Source organism: Schistocerca serialis, chromosome 3 (assembly GCF_023864345.2).
Source record: "Schistocerca serialis cubense isolate TAMUIC-IGC-003099 chromosome 3, iqSchSeri2.2, whole genome shotgun sequence".
Lineage (NCBI taxonomy): Eukaryota > Metazoa > Arthropoda > Insecta > Orthoptera > Acrididae > Schistocerca > Schistocerca serialis.
The window spans coordinates 904,607,997-904,632,077 of record NC_064640.1 but is presented as its reverse complement, the minus strand read 5'-3'; the positions used below and the strand labels follow the sequence as shown (position 1 = coordinate 904,632,077).

The 24,081-nt window shown below is 41.1% G+C and overlaps 1 protein-coding gene across 1 annotated transcript in view; it reads right to left on the bottom strand.

The window, feature by feature from the left end:
• The window catches only part of LOC126471313 (paired amphipathic helix protein Sin3b-like), a 299,139-nt gene that overhangs the window by 222,009 nt on the left and 53,049 nt on the right, over positions 1 to 24,081 (bottom strand). Inside the window, exon 3 of the mRNA XM_050099434.1 lies at positions 102 to 241. Coding sequence (XP_049955391.1) covers positions 102 to 241 — 140 coding nt within the window. The remainder of the gene's footprint in view (positions 1 to 101; positions 242 to 24,081) is intronic.

Genomic DNA, 24,081 nt, shown 5'->3' with positions numbered 1-24,081 from the left:
GGCATACCATCATCCTGAGGAAGACCAAACATTAATAAAAGCAATTCTACGGCTGTTAATTCTCAGTATTTCATACTACATCATCATGTTCAAACTCATACCTTCACTGCTGTTGACACACAGCTTCCTGGAATGTTAGCACTATATGATGTGGAAGAATATTGAATGTTTCCCGTCAGATTTTCATTACGCTCAGTAGCCTTTGGTGGACCTGATGTATATGAAGAAACAGCACCATTTCCTGTGAAAACAATGCTGCGTGACACTATGTACCAAAACCATTAATGTTATATACAGTTACCTTCTCACAGAAAATAGAATGTATATTAGGAAAGTTTTTACTTTACATCACTAAAATTTGAGTTAAAGTACCAATCTCTATTTGTTGTTTTTTGTACACAGTACTTTCTAATGCACATTATTGCAGTCAGCACACACTATTCAGAAAGATAGAAAACTAAAGACAAATAAGCCATACATGTATTAAACTATGATGATTATTTCAAATGTGTCAATGCATGTATCGCAAAAAATCTTAACTTCCAGCAACATAACAGAGTATACCAAAATAAGAAATGTGGTAGATACAGAGACAAGTCTTGTATCTCACTATTAAGAAGAATTTATAACTGATCAGTAGGTGGTGACAGTTGTAGTGGTCTAATCTCTTCTAGCTTTCTTGCTTTTATTCATTCTCATTTTCGTCTAACTATGATACATTTCTAAATATCTTCTGAGACAAAAGAGGTAATCTCTGAATTTTTTCCTTTCTTATGTGGAAGTTTTTAGTGATCAATCCATAGGGAGCTAATGAGAAGAACAACAGAAAGGCAGGGAGATAAGAATTTAACAGCTCATCAACAAAAAAAAGGTCATAAGAGAAACTACTTTAGGACAGTGGAAGGAATCAACACTGTTACTATCACAAGTAACATTCAAGAATTTGACTTAAATTATTTAGGGACACACAGAAAATCTAAATCGAAATCTGGATTCCAACTATGCTTCTAGTATCTTGAAAAGTGTGACATTTGTCTCAGCTGAAAATAACAGGCACACTCAGAGCTACAGTGGAGAAACAGAACAGCAATAGCTCACTTTTTTCCTGAGACACATCATCATCATCATTAACTACCCAAATGAGGCAATGCAGTTCATAAGACTCTGGGCTCATACTCAGGAAGATGGAGATTGCTGTGTCTGGCCATCCTGATTTAGGTTTTCCTCAAACATTGCAGGCAAATGCCAGGATGGTTCCTTTGGCAAGGCCACAGCTGACCACCTGTCCTATCCTCATTAAAACATCATATATTCTGCGTGTCTCTATGTTTGAGCTATGTATTTTCATATTAGTATGATGATAAACCCTATATCATTATCAAATGATACTTGGAGGAATAAATGAACAAATACAAATCAGCGAAGAATATCCCTCTGTCAACTACGAGACTGTAATGAAATCAGGTTGACAATATCTGTAACAGGAACATTCCAAAATCAGAAGCCAGAAAAAGAGGAAAGTACAAAGGCTGTGCGAAAAACAGAAATGGTGAAACAACAAAAATATGTGCAACAGCACTACTATTCATATTCAGCAAGAAGGGAATGGTGACAAATCATTAATACTGGAAGAGGCAGCAATCATTAGCGGAAATACTGAGGGTGCAGGTAAGAGTAAACCATTAAAGAACAAAATTGGCAATGTTAGTCATTCATGTACATCAATGGAAATTTTTGGTAGTGACTTTCATCTTTTAGTATGACGTCAATTAGATGGTCCAATACCATAGCATTAATGTTATGGTTAAATGTGGACCACCAAAAATATACTGACTGAGATAACTAAACAATTATGTTGTTTTCCTGATAAGCTACACTGTAGAATAAAAATGCAAGAAACATTCTAAGGTCAATTTTCAAGATACCTTTCACTGGCTCTAAGGCTGTTTTTCAGTTATAGAAGACACCAAAACTGTTTCATATCTTTACTTTATGAGCTTTTTGCACAGTACCTACAGTTAACAGATCCTATTAGTAACAATTGTTACTGCAATAATGTAATGCAGCCTTGTAATCATGACAGCATTACATTGTTACAATAACATCAGTGGCTAGTGGGAGGCGATATTATAGAGACTCTGAAAACAACTCTGAGATATTACTTGCACATGTCAGTTGTTTTCGATGGAAATCTGTACTGTTAGATACGGTACTCAAGCACTACGTGGAAATATAAGTTTAACTGTATCCATGTGCCACATGTCTTGAGGAATTTTCCACAGGAGTAAAACAGAACAATTATATTTCATTAAGAACAGCAAAATTTAGTATTTAAAAATAATCTTAGAATGCCAGAATGTGTGAAAATTATTGTTATTTTGGAGACACTACTTTGCATGTTGGAAATGTGGTGGAAGCAGCGCAAGTGTTGAGGGGCCCAGACACATGTCATCGGAGTCTTCTCCTTTGGGACAGAGCTGGAGTGTGAACTTGAACTCGAAATGGAATAAAGCAATGCTTGTCTATAAACTGTGATTTTTATTTGGCCCAACCAACTGCATATATTAAACAACTCATACTATAATGTTAAGACTGGCAAAGAATTGAGCAATAGTATCATCTCCTAGAGCGCTAGCAAGTAAACTACAACTCTGCCAAGATTTCCATAGTGACCAGGGCCAATTAGCCTTACAAAATGGGGTATCATCCGGGATGTCTGAATCACAGCAGATGACCCGAAGGCACTGTCGGCTGTGGCAAGAAGCAGGGAAAAGGGCTTTAATAATGATTTGGCACTTCAACAGAAGATCAGCAGCAGACAAAGCAGCAGGAACCGCGAGGACTGTGGCAGCGCGTTTAAACAAATTTTACGCTCTCTTGTCAATAGCAGCAAAGTGTACATGATGTTCAAAATAGTATGCAAGTTCAAGATGTGCAATTAAAAACCCAAGGGAACCAAAGGAATGAACAATTTAAAAAAGTTAAGAGTAGCAGGAGTGAAATAAAAAGCGAGATTGAGTCTGTGGAGGACTGATTAAATAAGGGGTTGTGAGAAATGGAAGGCAAACTAAGATTAGAAATAGAAATGAACAGGAATTTGTCAACTTAAATGCTGAAACAAGGGAGGAAATTGTTAAGCTGGATGAAGAATCCACAGCTGAAAATTCCAAAGTGAATGAAAGGATGAAAGGGGAATTGGAAAGGAGTTTTGCTGGTATAATGAACAACGTTAGTGAATTAGATAGTAAAGTGAGTAAATTAAAAGTTGATTGTCAGTACTGTGATATCAAAGAAAATTGAAAACATAGAGGCAAACGTTGCTATGATGGAACATCGAAATTAAAGTATCCTATTGTGGGACAGTGCACACAGAAAAGAAGAAGGTGCTCAGGTAGCATTTAACAATGGAAGTTTATTTTTACAAGGAAGCAGGCAAGAAAACAAATTCTCAATGAAAGGAATGTAAGAGATTGTTCTGATCTACGAGACGAATTGTCATTCTTTGAATATAGCTCCAGAAAGGTGCCAGAGAAAGCACACAGTCTGTCACCAAAGGTGACACTGATGTTGATGCTAATATAGAGGTTGAAATAAATGATACAGTGAAACTGAGTGTAATATAGATGTTAGTGGTGTAACGACAATATTGTAAAAAAGATGGATCACTATTCAACACATAGTGGAGATGCTGAGTCACACACATATACAACAAAAATGCTGGTAAATAAGTTAAGCTTTTGGCCAAAAGACCCAGTCTGTCCTCGGCAGCCAGACACAGTGGTTCTCTCTCTCTCTCTCTCTCTCTCTCTCTCTCTCTCTCTCTCTCTCTCTCTCTCTCTCTCTCCCCCCCCCCCCCCCTTTCTGTGTGTGTGTGTGTGTGTGTGTGTGTGTGTGTGTGTGTGTGTGTGTGTGTGTGTGTTGTCCAACTCAGAAGAAGGCATTTTGGCCGAGAGCTTAACTTGTTTAGCAGTCTTTGTTGTGCCTGTCTGTGACTCAGCATCTCCACTATATGGTGAGTAGCAATCTGTTCTTTTCACAATGTCATCATCATTCCATCCTGGATTTTTTTACTGTTATTGGTATAACTTTCTTCATGCACTGAAGATAAAGTTTATAGTGGAAAGGGGACACTAGCAGATGTACCTAATGCAAATAGTGCTTTAGAGATAGCTGTCAGCAAGGATATGAGTGAAAATTGTAAAATTCCTTTTTCTGGGTACCAAAGTCAGGGCTGGATGAAATTAGTGTGGAATTTATAAATGTAGCCAGCAGTTTAGAACCACGAGAACAGAATTGACAGCCAGAGATACTAAAGCACAGCAGAGAAAAAATTCATTGTGTGGAAAACGAAATATGGAACTATTGGCAACTACTGAGGAACCTTTTGATGAAACTGATCTGCTAGACAGCAATGTTTTTCAGTATGTCAGTACAGCAGTGGATACAAGCAGTAAAGATGTAATCATGGATGGGAAGTGCACTGAATTAAAATTTAATGTTGTTGCTGGAAGTAGCAATACGGCAATGAAACATACAGAGGGAAATTTCAGTATTACAATTGTGGAAGGTGTTATACATGAATTTGAAAGCATTGAGAAAGATCTGCAGGATGTTTCTTTTGCAAGTAATAGCGTGGTAAAATTACAATTAAAAATTAAACTAAGTGTAGGGGAGGGGGTGGCTCAGACTGAAGCACTTCTGGATTCAAGAAGTGAGATTAGTGGAATCTCTGAAATGTTTTATGAAAATCTGAAATCTATCACACAAGTTGTGGAATTACCAGCCATTGGAATATGGATTAGAGGTGTAACTAACAGGTAAAAAATCATGTTAGGACACAGGCTGCGTTTTAAGATACATGATACAGAGTTTTGTCACAACTGTATGATTATACCTGAGCTCTGTATGAATTTTATTATTAAAATGAATTGGATGAATGATGCAGGAGCTGTGCAAGATTGCAAAAGAAAGCAATCAAAAAGAGAAGAAATTGGGGCTAGTTTAGTCACATACTGTAACAAGGCATTGACTGGGAAAATGATGATAGCATCACTTTTAGTGACTAAAAAGATAACAAGAAAATAGTGAACAGTGGTGGAAAGCTATAGAGATTTCAAGAAGACAATGTCAGAAATTTAACACAAAATTGATACTACAGAAGGGTAACTGAGAGACAAAGGGAGGAGCTACATGATCTGCTGTGTGAATATAATGATGTCTTTTCTTATGTGCCAGGAAGGGTGAAACACTTTGAATTTCTTATAAATAATAAGCCACTTGAACCATTCATAAGGAGACAACACCATATAGCTACTGCAATAAGGAAGGCAGCTGAAACTGAACTGGAAAGAATGCTGCAAATAGGAATAATAGAGAGAAGCAGTAGTCAATACAACAATCCAATAGTTGTTGTTAAGAAGAGGGATAAATCGGTTATACTCATGTTGGATTCAAGAAAGCTGAATATCACAATTTGTAGGGAAACTGGCCATCCAGAAAATATGGATGTTCTGCTCTATCAATTTCACCATGCTGAAATAACATCAAGTGCTGATCTGACATCCTGTTTCTGGAAAATTCTCCAAGCCAAGAAGAGATGGTAGTATACTCCTTTCTTGTATGGGAGCAGATGCTACCAATTTAAAGTAGTTTCATTTGGCCTGAACATTTCTGTTGCAATTTTTATAAAAGTGTTAGGTTATGTTTTATGTATGGAACTTACCAGCAAGCTAACAGTCTATGTTGATGATATATTGATGGCACCTGTTGACTGGGAAAGACACTGCCATTTACCAAGGAAGGGCAAGTGCTCTTAGAAAGGGTGACATGAAGTTAAAACTAGGCAAGCATAAGTTTGCGAGGAAAGAGATAGCATTTTTGGGACATATTATCACACACCCTGCAAGGATGCCAAAGAAAGACAGGATAGAGGATATAGCTAAGTGCCCTATCCCTAATAACAAGAAGCAATTGAATTCCTTTTTATGAATGTGTAACTTCTACCGAAAGAAACATGCAACTTGGATGTCGAAACAGTATTGTGTCAAACATTTTCAGGAAATAAAGGATAGTGTGAATAACAGTGGATTACTATATCACCCAGATCCAACCTTGCCTTACTGTTTGCATACCGAACCGACATCAGTGACTACGTTGTTGTTGTTGTTGTTGTTGTTGTTGTTGTTGTTGTTATAGTTTTTGCATTGAGGAAATTTCACAAATTCGAGCAGAGCTATGGCGTCACTGAAAGGGAATTTGCTAGGAGTTTTGGGGGCAGTCACCAAGTTCAAAAACTATCTACTGGGTCATGAAGTGATTGTTTTCATTGACCATAAAGCACTAAGCTATATACACAAATGTAAATTGGTGAACTGCAGACTAATGAGATGGGCTGTGTCCCTACAGGAATTTAATTACAGCAGCCAACACACAAAGGGAACTTAGAATGTTGTGACTTATGATTTCTCAAGATTAACAGTGAAAACAGACAGAGACACATCAGGGAATTAGAGGAGAGGAAAATTTGAATGTTGTTGCTGTGGTCTTCAGTCCTGAGACTCGTTTGATGCAGCCCTCCATGCTACTCTATCCTGTGCAAGCCTTTTCATCTCCCAGTACCTACTGCAACCCACATCCTTCTGAATCTGCTTAGTGTAATCATCTCTTGGTCTCCCTCTACGATTTTTACCCTCCACGCTGCCCTCCAATACTAAATTGGTGATCCCTTGATGCCTCAGAACATGTCCTACCAACCGATCCCTTCTTCTGGTCAAGTTGTGCCACAAACTTCTCTTCTCCCCAATCCTATTCAATACCTCCTCATTAGTTACATGATCTACCCACCTTATCTTCAGCATTCTTCTGTAGCACCACATTTCGAAAGCTTCTATTCTCTTCTTGTCCAAACTAGTTATCGTCCATGTTTCACTTCCATACATGGCTACACTCCATACGAATACTTTCAGAAATGACTTCCTGACACTTAAATCAATACTGGATGTTAACAAATTTCTCTTCTTCAGAAACGCTTTCCTTGCCATTGCCAGCCTACATTTTATATCCTCTCTACTACGACCATCATCAGTTATTTTGCTCCCCAAATAGCAAAACTCCTTTACTACTTTAAGTGCCTCATTTCCTAATCTAATTCCCTCAGCATCACCCGACTTAATCGGACTACATTCCATTATCCTTGTTTTGCTTTTGTTGATGTTCATCTTATATCCTCCTTTCAAGACACTGTCCATTCCATTCAACTGCTCTTCCAAGTCCTTTGCTGTCTCTGACAGAATTACAATGTCATCGGCGAACCTCAAAGTTTTAATTTCTTCTCCTTCGATTTTAATACCTACTCCGAATTTTTCTTATGCTTCCTTTACAGCTTGCTCAATATACAGATTGAATAACATCGGGGAGAGGCTAGAATCCTGTCTCACTCCCTTCCCAACCACTACTTCCCTTTCGTGCCCCTCTACTCTTATAACTGCCATCTGGTTTCTGTACAAATTGTAAATAGCCTTTCGCTCCCTGTATTTTATCCCTGCCACCTTTAGAATTTGAAAGAGAGTATTCCAGTCAACATTGTCAAAAGCTTTCTCTAAGTCTACAAAGGCTAGAAACGTAGGTTTGCCTTTCCTTAATCTTTCTTCTAAGATAAGTCGTAAGGTCAGTATTGCCTCACGTGTTCCAGTGTTTCTACGGAATCCAAACTGATCTTCCCAGAGGTTGGCTTCTACTAGTTTTTCCATTCGTCTGTAAAGAATTCGTGTTAGTATTTTGCAGCTGTGACTTATTAAGCTGATAGTTCGGTAATTTTCACATCTGTCAACACCTGCTTTCTTTGGGATTGGAATTATTATATTCTTCTTGAAGTCTGAGGGTATTTCGCCTGTTTCATACATCTTGCTCACCAGATGGTAGAGTTTTGTCAGGACTGGCTCTCCCACGGCCGTCAGTAGTTCCAATGGAATATTGTCTACTCCGGGGGCCTTGTTTCGACTCAGGTCTTTCAGTGCTCTGTCAAACTCTTCACGCAGTATCATATCTCCCATTTCATCTTCATCTACATCCTCTTCCATTTCCATAATATTGTCCTCAAGTACATCGCTCTTGTATAGACCCTCTATATACTCCTTCCACCTTTCTGCTTTCCCTTCTTTGCTTAGAACTGGGTTTCCATCTGAGCTCTTGATATTCATACAAGTCGTTCTCTTATCTCCAAAGGTCTCTTTAATTTTCCTGTAGGCGGTATCTATCTTACCCCCAGTGAGATAGGCCTCTACATCCTTACATTTGTCCTCTAGCCATCCCTGCTTAGCCATTTTGCACTTCCTGTCGATCTCATTTTTGAGACGTTTGTATTCCTTTTTGCCTGTTTCACTTACTGCATTTTTATATTTTCTACTTTCATCAATTAAATTCAATATTTCTTCTGTTACCCAAGGATTTCTACTAGCCCTCGTCTTTTTACCTACTTGATCCTCTGCTGCCTTCACTACTTCATCCCTCAAAGCTACCCATTCTTCTTCTACTGTATTTATTTCCCCCATTCCTGTCAATTGCTCCCTTATGCTCTCCCTGAATCTCTGTACCACCTCTGGTTCTTTTAGTTTATCCAGGTCCCATCTCCTTAAATTCCCACCTTTTTGCAGTTTCTTCAGTTTTAATCTACAGGTCATAACCAATAGATTGTGGTCAGAGTCCACATCTGCCCCTGGAAATGTCTTACAATTTAAAACCTGGTTCCTAAATCTCTGTCTTACCATTATATAATCTATCTGATACCTTTTAGTATCTCCAGGGTTCTTCCATGTATACAACCTTCTTTCATGATTCTTAAACCAAGTGTTAGTTATGATTATGTTGTGCTCTGTGCAAAATTCGACCAGGCGGCTTCCTCTTTCATTTCTGTCCCCCAATCCATATTCGCCTACTATGTTTCCTTCTCTCCCTTTTCCTACACTCGAATTCCAGTCACCCATGACTATTAAATTTTTGTCTCCCTTCACAATCTGAATAATTTCTTTTATTTCATCATACATTTCTTCAATTTCTTCGTCATCTGCAGAGGTAGTTGGCATATAAACTTGTACTACTGTAGTCGGCGTGGGCTTCGTATCTATCTTGGCCACAATAATGCGTTCACTATGCTGTTTGTAGTAGCTTACCCGCATTCCTATTTTCCTATTCATTATTAAACCTACTCCTGCATTACCCCTATTTGATTTTGTGTTTATAACCCTGTAGTCACCTGACCAGAAGTCTTGTTCCTCCTGCCACCGAACTTCACTAATTCCCACTATATCTAACTTCAACCTATCCATTTCCCTTTTTAAATTTTCTAACCTACCTGCCCGATTAAGGGATCTGACATTCCACGCTCCGATCCGTAGAACGCCAGTTTTGTTTCTCCTGATAACGACATCCTCTTGAGTAGTCCCCGCCCGGAGATCCGAATGGGGGACTATTTTACCTCCGGAATATTTTACCCAAGAGGACGCCATCATCATGTAATCATACAGTAAAGCTGCATGCCCTCGGGAAAAATTACGGCTGTAGTTTCCCCTTGCTTTCAGCCGTTCGCAGTACCAGCACAGCAAGGCCGTTTTGGTTATTGTTACAAGGCCAGATCAGTCAATCATCCAGACTGTTGCCCTTGCAACTACTGAAAAGGCTGCTGCCCCTCTACAGGAACCACACGTTTGTCTGGCCTCTCAGCAGATACCCCTCCGTTGTGGTTGCACCTACGGTACGGCTATCTGTATCACTGAGGCACGCAAGCCTCCCCACCAACGGCAAGGTCCATGGTTCATGGGGGGAAAATTTGAATAAATATTACAAAATGCATAAGGAATTTTGTTCAGAAGGGTAAACAAAAACAGTGATGAGTGGAAGTTATGTTTTCCAGAGGACTACGTCAATGATTTAATTCAGCATCTGCACTTGAGCTACCACTACTAAGCAGCTCAAAAATGCACTGAAATAATAAGGGAAAATGCTATGTTCAATCACATGGTCAGACGAGTATGGAAACTACTTGAGAGCTGTGAAATCTGTCAGTGAGTTAAGATCAGCCAGTCACACAGTCAGGGACACACACAATGTATAATACTGGGGGTCAAAGGTCAGAGATCTACTAGCAACTGATCATTTTGGGCCACTGTCAACTGGAAGATTTGTAATAGTGGATGTATTTAGTAAATATACCAAACTGTATGTGATCAATAAGCAACCACTAAGAGTCTCATCTCCAAGTTCACACAAGACCATTTTCCTTTGAGTGGTGTGCAAAAAGCTATTTTAATTAACAGTATATCTCAATAGGATATTCGATTGTTTTTCTGAAAATCATCTTAAATGGTTAATTATGACACTGTATGCTCATAACATGATTTTTTCGCACTCTTGAATTTCAGTACCATCTTTAAAAAGATGGAAATGAATTGCAAATAATTTGAAAGAGCACTGAAATGCTCCATTTGAGTTACGTGATGCCTGTGACATCACTGACCAGCTTGCTGTTCCTATTGTCATGAAGCTAATTCACAGTGATACATTGTTTCTGAAAATGAGTTACAAATGGTGTGTAGTACCACACTGCATAAATACACCTATAAAAGCTCCTGAAATACTGCTTTTGAATATTCCAAAGAATAAAAAGATGTGTGCCCGGTACCAGCAAAATGCCACAATGTCGATGCACAAATTTCCTTACTTAAGAATGTCTTGCACTCTGAAGTTCACATTAATTTACCTGTGACATAAGCTTTCCCACTATTGCAAAAAGGGACAGCATCATTCAGTGAAATTAAACTAGCAGTGGTGATTGGGAGAACTGACTGGCATTATGTTCAATATTACACATATGCTTCAGTAGCTCATTTGGTAGATAGGTGGACAGTAATTGTTTATAAACTGTTATCTACTGGTCACTGGTTCAAAACCAGCCCAAAGAAAAACTTAACTTACTTGTAAACACCTCAACAGTCCTCTCCTAAGAAAACCAAATCACATTTACAGAACTTCACAAGATCAAACAGAGACATAGAGAAGCAATGTTGAGTTTTCCCCATCATTCACATGCACTTACTTTTGCAATTGTTTTTCACCTAAATCGTTTTCGAGAAGATTTCTACTTAATGTGACCACACACTTTTTGTTTTATTGGAAACAATCATTTTTTTATCTTTGTACTGTCCAACTAGGATCTTTATCATTTTAAGTCTGCTTCACTGCTTCAGACACTGATGTTAGTTTCCACTCACAAACATCCCACCCCTTACATTGGTGTTATCTGCATGTTGTACATGCTTTACATCTTTCCAAATACAAAACCTCTTTGCCTCACACCTTGTTGTACTGTGGGCATGTGGTGATACCTTCACCACTATCAATGCTTTCCAAAAAAGTGAATTGTGTGTGCACACATTAAAATGCATTTATCCTCAGTTTTCCATTTATCCAACTAAAATTAATACAAAGCTATATATAATATATACCACCATCAAAACAGCTACCACACTGAGTGCCTGATAATGCTATTATCGTATTTCGTGTAACACTTTTAAAATTTTACGACCATGCCAGGATTCAAACTTTTAAAAATTTATGGTGTCATCAGGATTTGAACCTGAGACCTTCTGATCAATTGTCAGACGTGTCACCCATTGTGCCAATGACACAGCCCATGCTGCATGACCTCTGCTGACTGTGTTGTATATGAATAAATCAACACCAAGATTTGCCAAAGAATTTTATTGTGCTTTGGCTGGTAGTTCATAACTGCAGTGATAATGAACAATGGTACATTTTACAGGTTATGCTCATCTTAGTTTCTGAAAGTGTATTTCACATGAATCTGGTAATCGACAATTTAGATACAAAGATATGGATCCATTTTGTGCAAGTTTAATGATGTTGCAGAAATCAGGGAAAAGAATGCCCATCCTTGCACATATGGTCACTCTAGGAGGGTGGAGCATAAATGCATTAACTTCCGGAAGGTTTCCACAACATCAGCATTCACAAAATATCTTTCCACTGTTACTTAAAATGTGTTTTCTGTAACTAAGTAGCTAAATTGTTTCCAGAAAAAGTACGGAAAAACTTAGTAACTTCGGCTAACACTCTTATAACACATGTATAGCTTTGTCTTACTCCCAGTCTTGCGGTGTCACCACAGCTTCGATCAATAACAGAGCATTTTCGATTATGTGACCAACTCTTGAAATTTAATTATTTTTAAGATTCAATTAAAAAATAACAATTTTTGTGACAATATTGACCAAAAATTCTATTTGAGCGTTATAATCACTCGGAATAACAACAATCCATACCACATTTTTATCACAGGAAAATAGACTATTCACTAGTAATGATTGGATTAAATTTATAGACATTTCAGGGATAAAGCATGTAAGAATCTCAGGATATCATCCCTCCAGCAATCTGGCTGAATGATGCATGAGAGAATTGGAAAGGCTCTGCAGGACATACTGCAGCAATCAACATAGCTCTTTAGTGCAATATCTATAAGATTTTGAAACCATAAAAAACTGTGTACAGCAGCTCAATATGGTTTCACCATAGGGGATGGAGTTTGGTACCAAATCTGATCTCAGAACATGTCGATTTCCTCCCAAATAAAGAGATGATAAGAGAAGAGTTGGAAACATCTGTAAGGTAGAACAGGGAAAGAAGAGCAACGAGAAGAAAGCAGGTGTCAAAGAAAGGTGAAGGTGACCGAAATAAGAGTTGGGGTTTCGGTGATGGTCAGAACAAAGGAGAAGTCAGGTGAGCACAACAAGGAGACAAAGAATTTTTTTTAAATTATATTATGGACCTTTTGAGGTAATGGCAATTCCACATCCAAATGCGTACTGGTTGGTTTGTCCACAGACAAACAAAATACATGGGCTGAGAAATATAAATTAGATAAAGTTGAATAAGGAATGAGGATCATGATAGAATATGGTGAAGTGAGTAACACTGTAGAGGGCAATGTGTGTGTGTGTGTGTGTGTGTGTGTGTGTGTGTGTGTGTGAGTGAGAGAGAGAGAGAGAGAAATGTTATAGCATTTTGTGTGTGTGTGTGTCAAATGCATATTTCAAGATTTTGTTGTTGCTTAGATTTTAACCTTTCTCTAGTTGTTATACACACAGTGGGAGCATAAACTAAGTCATTTGATTTATATGAGGGATATAGGTGGTGAGATTAACAGACAGTTTCCTTGTGAGGAGTGTGGGTTGGAGTTTGTTTTATTGATACTGAGAGGACTGCAACAATACCGCAGCTGGGAATTATTATGCATTTTTCATTTTACTTTGAGAACTGAATCCCAAACCAAAGGTCTGATTTGTGCATTCCATAAGCTTTGCTTTGTTTTCATTGATGCTTTATCATAGAAAGATTTCAGTGATTATTAGTTTTATTTGGATATCATAGCTTGTTTAATATTTGGAGGTCTAAGTAAGTGTATGAATAAGAATGCAGTCACATTTACTCGTGGATGCAGAGGGAGATACTTTGAATGTCAGTGAAGTGGACATTGGTTTGGACATATTGACTCACCAATTGGAATAGTCAAGACTGATGAAACAGTTGGTGCTGAAAGTTTGTGCTTCGAATAGTGAAAGTGAAAGTAGGGTACATATAGGGGTGTAAATGTTTCATTCAAGTAATATTCATTTGTGTTTTACAGGGGCAAAGAAGAATTTATTTATGACATTGACACAAACATTTCTTGTTTTGAGAAATTGTCTGTGGCATACGAGTAAGTTCATTCTAAAGCCATTATTGTATTTTTTTTTTTTTAACTTAAAACATTTTAAAAGGAAAATTTGCATTTTTCTGCATGTGGTTATTTAACATAGTACAGAAAGTAAGTTTAAGTATCTTCCACAACTTTGGCATATAGTTTACAATTATCTGTATATTTTGTAAATATTTTAGTTTCATTTACTTGTTACTTCATGTATTATGTATTATTTATAATTCATTTATTTTACATTGAAATGTCCACAGGGAACACTTTTCATTCAATGGGGTTGTTTTATGTAAGTGTTGTTTTAAGCCATAAACCCAAAGATATTATTTGCGCATGTCAGTTGTTTCCATTTTACATCTGTACTCTTAGATATGGTACTCATGCACCACATGGAAATATGCCACAAATATGTGCCACATGTATTGCAGAATTTTCCATAGGAGTGAAACAGAATAATTATACTTATATTTCATTACAAACAGAGGTTAGTTGGTTGTTTTGGGGAAGGGGAAGCAGCACAAGTAGTGAGCGGCCCAGACACATGTTGATTAGTGTCTTTTCCGTTGGGGCAGTGCTGGAGTGTGAACGCAAACTCAACACGAAAGAACCAGCTGCTTACATTAAACAAATCATAATGTAACACTAAGATTGGCAAAGAGCTGAGTAATTGTATCTCCTAGAGAGCCAATAAGTATACTGTAACTATGACAAGATTTTCGTATGATCTGGGCTGATCAGCATTCATTGTAACGTACACAACTCTTTTCAAATTGTTATAAGGTCAGTATGATTCACACTTTCCACATTTTCTCCTCTTCGACTTACCCAAGCCAAATTAGCTTGCCAGCAAGGAGTTGTGTAATGTTCAGTGCAATTCCACGCACCACAGGTCTACAACATGGGTGCAAGTGGTGGCATCACAGGGAAGACACCGAATCGGTAAAAGCTTTGAAATATTGTCGGGCACATTATGGGATATTGAATCTTACATGGAAAACATATTTGTGAGAAAGAAATTATTCCATAATCTGTGATGAAAATTGTCATGGGACAGAATCTTTCAGTGAGTGATTATATCAAACATTTTGGAAGTTCTTCCTTAGAATCATATAAAATTATGGTTTTACATAAACTTTTCATTATTCAAAAACTTCTGTGTGTGTCCACTGATTGTGTAGGAGACATGCAAGATAATAACTAAATAAAAGCTGAAATCTTTAATTCTGCATTCAAAAACTCGTTAAGGCAAGGACAACTTCCAATGCACAAACATTGAACTGCTTCAAATGCAGAAAAGTAGCACCTAAAGGTAAGCACTACTGTCTGAAGAATGACTAGTATTTGTGTAAGGGGATAACAGAACACACGTGATTAATTTAAATATTACATTGACTGAGTAATGGAGTCATATTCTGAGACACTTTGTAACATGATCATTTGGAAAATCCAAAAGTTGAATGGAAGTAAGCACAAATTGTCCACATTCAAAAGAAGAATAACTACAAGTCACCATATGGACTATGGTAGATATGACATAGTGAACTACTATCAATTTTCCCTTTACTATCACATGTACATACGGCATGCAGGTAAAGAGGACTGTCGGTACACCTCTTAATTGGCGTAAATTTTTCTCATTAGGAAAGACCTGAGTCAGAAGACATAATATGTTTTTTGACTTTTTTAGTGGCATGGACACATCAACTTTTGTGAACAAGGCTCTCTGTGATGCACGCCATTTTTCTCGTAGCATGCCCAGCTGTATTTTGTTAAACATCTCTACGACACTCTCACAATGAACAAATCCTCTGGTGAATCATGCAAACACAAATGAAACAATTCCAGCAGCTTACAAAGAAAGTTGGTTAGGTTGATGGGCTGGTAGCTATCCACATCAAGTGGGTTTTCACCGGGTTTGGGCACCGGATTGATGGTGCTCTCCCGCAATTGTGGTGGAAAGATGCCATCGTACCAGATCCGGTTGGAGATGACATGGAAATGTCACTTTAGTCAGACAACAGATGTTGAATCATCTGACTGTGGATCCGATCTGACCAAGGAGCTGTATCAGGGCAATGTGCAAGGGCACTGATGAGCTCCCACTCTGTAAATGGGGTGTTATAGGGTTCACTGTGGCATGTAGTGAACAAGAGGACTTGCTTTTCCATCTGCCGTTTGAGGGTGCAAATGGCTGTGGGGTAGTTCTCCGACACAGAGGCTCGAGCATAGTGCTCAACAAAGTGCTCGGCAATCGCATTTGCGCCGGTACATAACATGCCATTGATGTTCCTGCCAGGGACACCTGGCGTCTGATCTTCTCCCAGACTTGGGAAGGTGACACATGGTAACCAATGGTCGACATGTACCTCTCCCAACACTCCTGGTTCCGTTGTGTTATAAGCTGGCGAACACGAGCACGGAGTCGCTTAAAAGCTATTAGGTACTCTAGGGAAGGATGTCGCTGTAGAGCTCGCTGATGCTCTTTTATTGCCTCAGTGACTTCCAGCAACCACCAAGGGACTGTCTTTCACTGGGGGCACCGTAAAGAACGAGGGATCGCGTTTTCCACTGCAGAAACGACTGTTGTAATGACCTGCTCAATGACAACATTGATGGCACCATGTGGGGGAGATTCAGTGGTGACAGCAGAGGTGAAGGCTTACCAGTCTGCCTTGTTTGACACCGGGGGAGTGACAGGAAGATGGGGAAGTGGTCACTACCAAACAGGTTGTCATGTGCTCTCCAGTGGATAGATGGGAGAAGGCCAGGACTGCAAACAGAGAGATCAATGGCCGAATATGTGCCATGTGCCACACTGAAATGTGTGGGGGCATCTGTATTTAAGAGGCAGAGGTCGAGTTGTGACAGTAAATTTTCAGCCTCCCTACCTCGGCCAGTAAGTATGGCACCACCCCACAAGGGGTTATGCGCGTTAAAATCTCCCAAAAGTAGGCAAGGTTTAGGGAATTGATCAATCAGTGTAGCCAATACGTTCAGGGCTGCTGCACCATCTGGAGGAAGATATACATTGTAGACAGTTGTTTCCTGTGTCGTCCTTATCCTGACAGCCACAGCTTCAAGATGGGTTTGAAGGGGCACAGGTTCACTACAACACTGAGTTCAGAATATAGACCCAAACTCCACCTGACACTCAATTATAGTCGCTACGGTTCCTTATAGCCGTGGAGCCGTATAGCCTTATAACCGTGGAGGGCAGGGGGTCCGCATTATTGGGAACAAGGTTTCCTGGAGGGCAATGCAGAAAGCAGGTATAAATCTTAACAGTTGCTGTAGCTCAGCCAGGTGGTGGAAAAACCCGCAGCAATTCCACGGGAGGACCTGGGAACGGAGTGACCCAAGGGATCCCTTCCTGGCGAGAGGACCCGAAGAAGACTTAAGCTTCTCCGGCTGAAAAGTGGAGACTGACATCCTCGATGGTTTGGGGGGGAGGGGTTGCTCCTGAAGTAGGTTGTGCAGCAGTAGAAACAGGGAAGTAAGTGCCTGCCCCTACCCATCAAGAGGGCAGGAGGAGTCTCGCGATTCTGAGAGCCAACTGTACACGGCGGAACGGAAGATGGCAGAACTGTTGTCATAGCGGCAGCACAGGTTGACGTCATATGCACAGGATGTAGCCTCTCATATTTTCTCTTAGCCTCAGTGTAGGTCACTCGGTCCACGGTCTTGTATTCCATTATTTTTCTTTCTTTCTGGAGAATCCTACAGTCTGGCGAGCAAGGCGAATGGTGCTCTCCGCAGCTGACACGTGGGGCATGGGGAGCATTGGGATGTGAAGGACATCCACAATCCAAACAGGTGATGCTGGAAGTAGAGAGGGAAGACATATGGCTGAACTTGCAGCACTGCATCGGGGGAGGGGAATATGGCGTTACGTCACAGTGGTAGACCATCATCTTGACCTTTTCGGGTAATGTGTCAAAGCCAAGATGAAGGTACCAGTGGCAACCTGATTATCCCTCAGATCCCGGTGGATGCACCAGACGAAATGGACACCTCGCCGCTCTAAATTGGCGCGCAGCTCATTGTCAGACTGCAAAAGAAGGTACCTGTGAAATATAATACCCTGGACCATATTTAAGCTCTTATGGGGTGTGATGGAAACAGAAACATCCCCCAGGTTGTCACAGGCAATTAGTGCCTGTGACTGAGCAGAGGACACTGTTTTGATCAAGACCAACCCTGATCGCATTTTGGACAAGCACTCCATCTCCCCAAACTTGTTCTCTAAATGCTCCAATAACGTAAGAAAGGTTCCCCATCAACTCTCGTAAATATGAGGTACTGGGGTGAATAAGTTTCATTGCCATCCTTTGCCTGGCATTCCTCCTGTGGTGTGGCCGGGGAGGGGGGGGGGGGGGGGGGGGGATTTGGTGGTGTCGTATTCCTTAGCATTGAAGTTAGACCTTGACTGCTTAGAGACTGCTGGTGTTCGATAACCAGCAAGAGAGAACATACTACGCCTCATGGTGTGTCATCCGTCCTGATACCACCCACTCCGATCAGGGGATATGAAATCAAATGAGCATATGGCACAGTCATTGGTATGACAGGTGTCAGTTCAGTTCATTGGCAGGGTATTGAGAAAATTTAACTGATGTACCTTTACTAATGGTGCACGTTATTCAGAGAGTGTGTGTCCATACAGTTCACTGGCCCGCTTATAGAGGCCGCCTGGGTCAGCCCCCTGATGCGCTCTGGTGAGCCGCCACAGAAACAGCATTATTTAAGTGATTGCAAATGAGTGCTTGGCCTGTTCTTTGTGATGTATTGCTGTTGTCCAGTCAATGTGTTAGCTAATACACAAAACCTGTATCTTACGTGTTGCTCTATAAAGTACTATGTACCATACATCATGTTTGTTCTTGCTATAACAGACTTGGCGATGAGTGAGGATTATGTTTCTCCATGTGTTAGTGTCAGTGCTAAGCCACCCGACAAATATCTCGATGGAAGAAATACTCCAACATCTCACTGCTCAGCAGCAAGCTTTGTGGAGCAACAGAAGGCTCACGCTATAACTCTCAATCAAGTGGCGTCTAAATGTTCGCAGCAGTTTACTCTCCCTTCACTGCAACTGTCACCCTTTGCAGTATATGATGAATGAGCTGAAGACTGGAACTTCAACAAGACACGATTGCGCCAACATTTCCACGTTTTTCAGGTGAGCAGTGCAAACATGTGTACAGCTTTCTTTCTTTCCTGGCTTTGGCCATGCATGAATCATTTGTTGTGCCAGCTTGTGTCAGCCTGTACCTCTGCAAGAACCAGCCAGCTTATCATTTAATGAAATGTGCAAGCTTCTCTCAATCTGTTACTGTGACAGAATGCATGTCACTGCAAAACATGTAGAATTTTACCATTGTCAGAAATGCCCAAACCAATCTTACAAAGCCTGGGCTGCAGAATTACATGGGTTGAGTCATCATTGTAAATTTGTCACTAGTACACATCGGGAATCTTACACTGATCACATGATGTGGGGTGATACTATTCATCTGGCCCTGGATAGTGAAGTCCGTAAGAAAGCAGTTCATTGTGAGAATCTGACACTTATAAACGTGCTCAATACAGCAGAGCCCTTTGAAGTCTCACAGGCTGCAGGCGGTCAGATTGTTGCATGGGGAGAGGTATCAGAAGTTGCTCAATCAACCCTTGTTAGGCACACTGCAAGTGTTCAGGATGATGAGGAAACCATTGCAGCAGTAAAACTTTCGACTCAGCATCACATGGGGCAGCGTTGGTTACGGCCACAGCAGCAACAGGCTGTGTCACAGCAGCGGCTGGGTGCCCGACCCCCCCCCCCACCCCTTCTGTCTTGCTCGTACTGCTTTGTCCAACACGAACATGCTGTGTGCCCTAAGCGTTGGGCAGTTTGCAACAATGTCAAAAGAAAGGCCACATTGCATTAGTGTGTAACTCTTCTTCAAACACTGTGGACACAGCAGTACTGATGGATATAAACTATATCTCTACAATAACTGTTTCCACAAACAAATTGTTTGACTTGCACATGTTTAATACACCACTAAAAATGCAAGTGGACACAGGAGCTGCAGTGACTTTAGTAAACCCACAAAATACATGGACTTGGTCTCCCCTCCCCTCACACAGGTTTCATGGAAGTTGGTTAGCTCCAATAAACAGTTCCCTGCTCTTGTATCTTACAAATCTGTTATTGGCCCTGTCATCTTCATTGTTGTAGACCATTCCCATCCAGCAGACCTGTTTGGGTTAGACGCATTTAATGCTTTCTGTTTCTCCATTGCTGTGGAGGTAAATTTAGTGTCAGATCAAGTTCTGTCTCTGTATTCCCCTGGGCTAGATTGTGTTACCAGTTTTTGGGCCCACATTACCATGAAAGAGTCAGCCTGTCCTTGTTCTTTTTTTGGGCGCGACAGGTGCCTGTCACACTGCGCAGCTCTTTCACAGTCGAATTAGACCGTTTGATGTTGCTCAATGTCATTTGGCTTTTTTCTTCCAGTGACTGGGCACACCACCAGTCATCATTAAGATGCTGATGGGTACACTTCATCTCTGCAATTAATGCACAGTCCGTGATAAATACATACTCTTTGCCCCACCTTGACAAGTTGCTCGCAAAATTGTCAGGTGGCCACTACTTACCCGACTGATTTGTTGGAAGCATAAATCCAGCTCCCCTTGGATGAGGCCACTAGGTGCCTTCTCGTTGTCAGCACACCCTTCCATCTATACCAATATCAATGGTTGCCTTTTGGCATTGCTAGCGCACCCACAAGTTTAAAGTTTTTTTTAGGACAGTTAACAGCTGCTGTACCCAGCTGCATCAATTACCTCAACAATATCTTTGTTTCGGTTTCTTTCACCAAAGACCACCTTAGCAATCTCTGATTGTCATTTTCCGGTTTACACTCTGTGGGTCTCAAGCACAATCTTACCAAATCTCCATTTTTTCAGCCATCAATTGAGTACCTAGGTTTTGAGGTTTCTCACACAGGGGTCAAGCCATTGCATCACCATGCTGATGCAACTGCAGCTTTGCCGCGGCCAACCTCCAATAATGCAGCTCAGGCATTTCTGGATAAAGTTGTGTACTACCGTAAGTTTTATCACACACATCCACTGCTGCTCTGCCACTGCACGTGCTTTTGCACAAAAATGTGCCTTTTTTTCTGGTCCCCAACTTGTGACCGAGCATTTGCTTTGGTTAAATATAAGCTTCAATCTGCCCCAGGCATGGCCAATTTTCAGCCGGGTCAGGATCTCCTGTTGGCTACATATGCCTCTTGGTCGAGCCTTGCTGCAGTGCTGGCACACAAATAGATGCATGGATCTGAACAACCCACTTCTTAATCTTCTTAGACTAGCTCCCACTCAGCAATGGTATTCTCAGATTGAAAAGGCGGCTTTAGCGATTCTGTTTGCCCTCAAGAAATTTCATGTCTTCTTGTATGGTTCTAAGTTCCATTTAATGATGGATCAGAAACCATTGGTTGCAATTTTTAACACTTTGTCTTTTGTGCTGGACAAGGCAGCGTATTGTTTGCAATGGTGGGCCCTCTTCCTCTCCCGTTATCTTTATCAGACCCATTACCAGCCAACAGCCCAACACGACAACGCTCACCTTCAAAACAGGTCGGACCCAGCATTCAATGAGGACGAGTTGCTTTGTTGCTATTTAGATACTGAGAAGCAGAATGTGATTGACGGTTTTCCCATCACTAGTGCCATGATAGCATCAGCCGTTGTCACAGATCCTGTACTTAGGCGGGTCCTCTGGTTTGTGCCGCAAAATTGGTCAGAAAAAAACCTGGGTTGTGCCTCGGATCAAACTCGGGTTGTGCCTCGGATCTCTTGCTTAATTACTTCTTCATACAGCACTGCCTTTCTGTGTTTGACGGGGTTCTTTTGTTAGATAGGAGGACACTGCTCCCCAGGTTGCGATTGCTGCTTCCTTATGCTGTAATGTACTGCAGCTTCTGCATATTGGTCACTGGGGAACCTGTCGCACAAAAGCTTTGACCCTCTGGCATGTGTATTGGCCACGCATAGATGAGGACATTACATGACTTATCACCACTTGCACTCACTGTATTCAGCAACAGGTGACTCTGTAGTCATCTTTTTCACCATGGCCAATGCCACAGTGCCCGTGGGAGCGTCTATATGTCTAATTTGCTGGGCCCTTCCTAAATCAGTATCGGCTCACTGTCTGTCCATGTCTGCAGCAGCCACTATTTCAGCCCTTTCTATTATTCTTTTTTTAAAAAAATAGGGGGGTGGGGGCAAATGGCTCTAAGCACTACTACTTAAACCTAACTAACCTAAGGACATCACACACATCCGTGTCCAAGGCAGGATTCGAACCTGCTAACATGATTTTTGCAACTGAGGGACTCACGTATACCATGGTTACTGACAACAGCCCCCAGTTTGTTTCTCGAGAATTTGCATGTTTTTGTCAGGCTACTGGTGTTCACCATCTCACAGCTCCCTCGTTTCATCCCCAATGTAATGGTGAGGCTGAATGCATTGTCAGACATTTAAAACTCAGATGTAGAAGTATGTATCTGGCAGGTCCCCTGAAGCTGCTTTAGACCAATTTTTTAGTTCATACCATTTCACTAAGGTGGGGACAAGAGCCTGGCAGAACTGCTACATGGATGCCAACCATGGACACTCCTTCACCACCTGCATGTGTCGCCGCGTCTGCAACTGTTCTGGCTGGGTGCGACTGTTTGGGTTTGTGGTTCTGGCCACCAGCCAAATTGGGTTCCTGTCATCATCGAGCATTGCCATGGCCAGTGTCTGTGCATCGTCCGCAGTCCTTATGGGTGGATGTTCCATCAATTCAATCAGCTGCAGCCTGTCTCTGTAAAAGTTTTGCTACATCTACAGAAAAATTTCACAGGCACACTCACTGCTCTTTAAGCTGTTTTATTATCACTTTGCCATTAATTTGATGAACAGCTTGTGTACGCGCTCACTTCAGCAGCTGTAGCTTGACAACTAATGGTCACAGCAGAATGAAGCTAATGCAAGTTTTTTCTTTAAGCCTGCCAATAGGTGCACTCAGTAGCCGTAACAAGCTCCTTCTGCCGGTTGACATGCTATTTCAAAAGGTTGGTCTTTTTTTAAACAGTCCTCATATATCTCCTCTATTATTTTAATCTCTTGTCCTGTTATTACCAACAGCCTGTCATCATATGGTTCTCAGAATGGTGATTCACGGCATAATGAGGTTGTGCTGAGCTGTTCTTTCTCAATCAACACCATTCGTTATACAATATAATGTGTCTAATTAAAGCAAAAAACTGTGATTATTCATTTTGACAGATTTCAGTGACAGTTAAAAACTCTCTGTACATTATTTACTTAATCACACTGTTAAAAGCACATTGAATGTATTAGTATCGAACAGGCCTGGCCAATGTATGTGCTCCTGTAGCATGCTGACAATCCACGAGCACAGCAAGTCTGCTCAGCAATCTGGTGGTGGTGGTGGTGGTGGTGGTGGTTGTTGGGATGTTTAAGGGGGACTAAACAGCAAAGGTCATCAGGCCCCCATTCCAAAAACAGGCGAGCAGAAAATTGGCGAAGCAGGTAAAAACCAAAGGGGGGAGGAGACGCCCCCCAGGCGTTAAAAGAACACAAATGCAGCAACAAACACTACAGACAAGAAGAGTACAGAGGAACACCAGACAGAAAGGAACAGAAGAAAATAAGATGGCCGGAGACTGGTTGACTGACCACAAGAACAAAAAAAAAAAGGGAAAGAGTCAACCATCCGATGACACACCAAAACAGCAACAAATATGGAGAGACGTGAGGACAAAAGACACAGAAAGGGGAAGGTGCAGGACCACCCTAAATTGAACCATAAAAAGGACTGCCACGGATAAAATTTAAAACGTTGTCAGCCATGGAGGCATCGTCACATAAAACCAAAGGCAAAGTGCCCGGGAGATTAAAAGACTGCCGGATGGTGCGCAATCGGGGACACTCCAGCAAAATGTGGGTGACCGTCAGCCGGAACCCACACCGACACAGGGGCGGATCCTCCTGACACAAAAGATGGCCGTGCGTCAGGTAGGTATGGCCGATGCGGACCCGACACAGGATTACAGAGTCCCTGCGAGACGTCCGCAGAGAGGAGCGCCACACAGCGGTCGTCTCCTTGACATCCCGCAGTTTATTCGGGGATGTCATGCCACGCCACTCAGCAGTCCACATCCCAAGCACCTTACGGCGCAACACCAGTTGCTGATCGCGAGCTGTGAGGCCGATTTCCAAAGCTAGGGCGTCGATCGCCCCTTTGG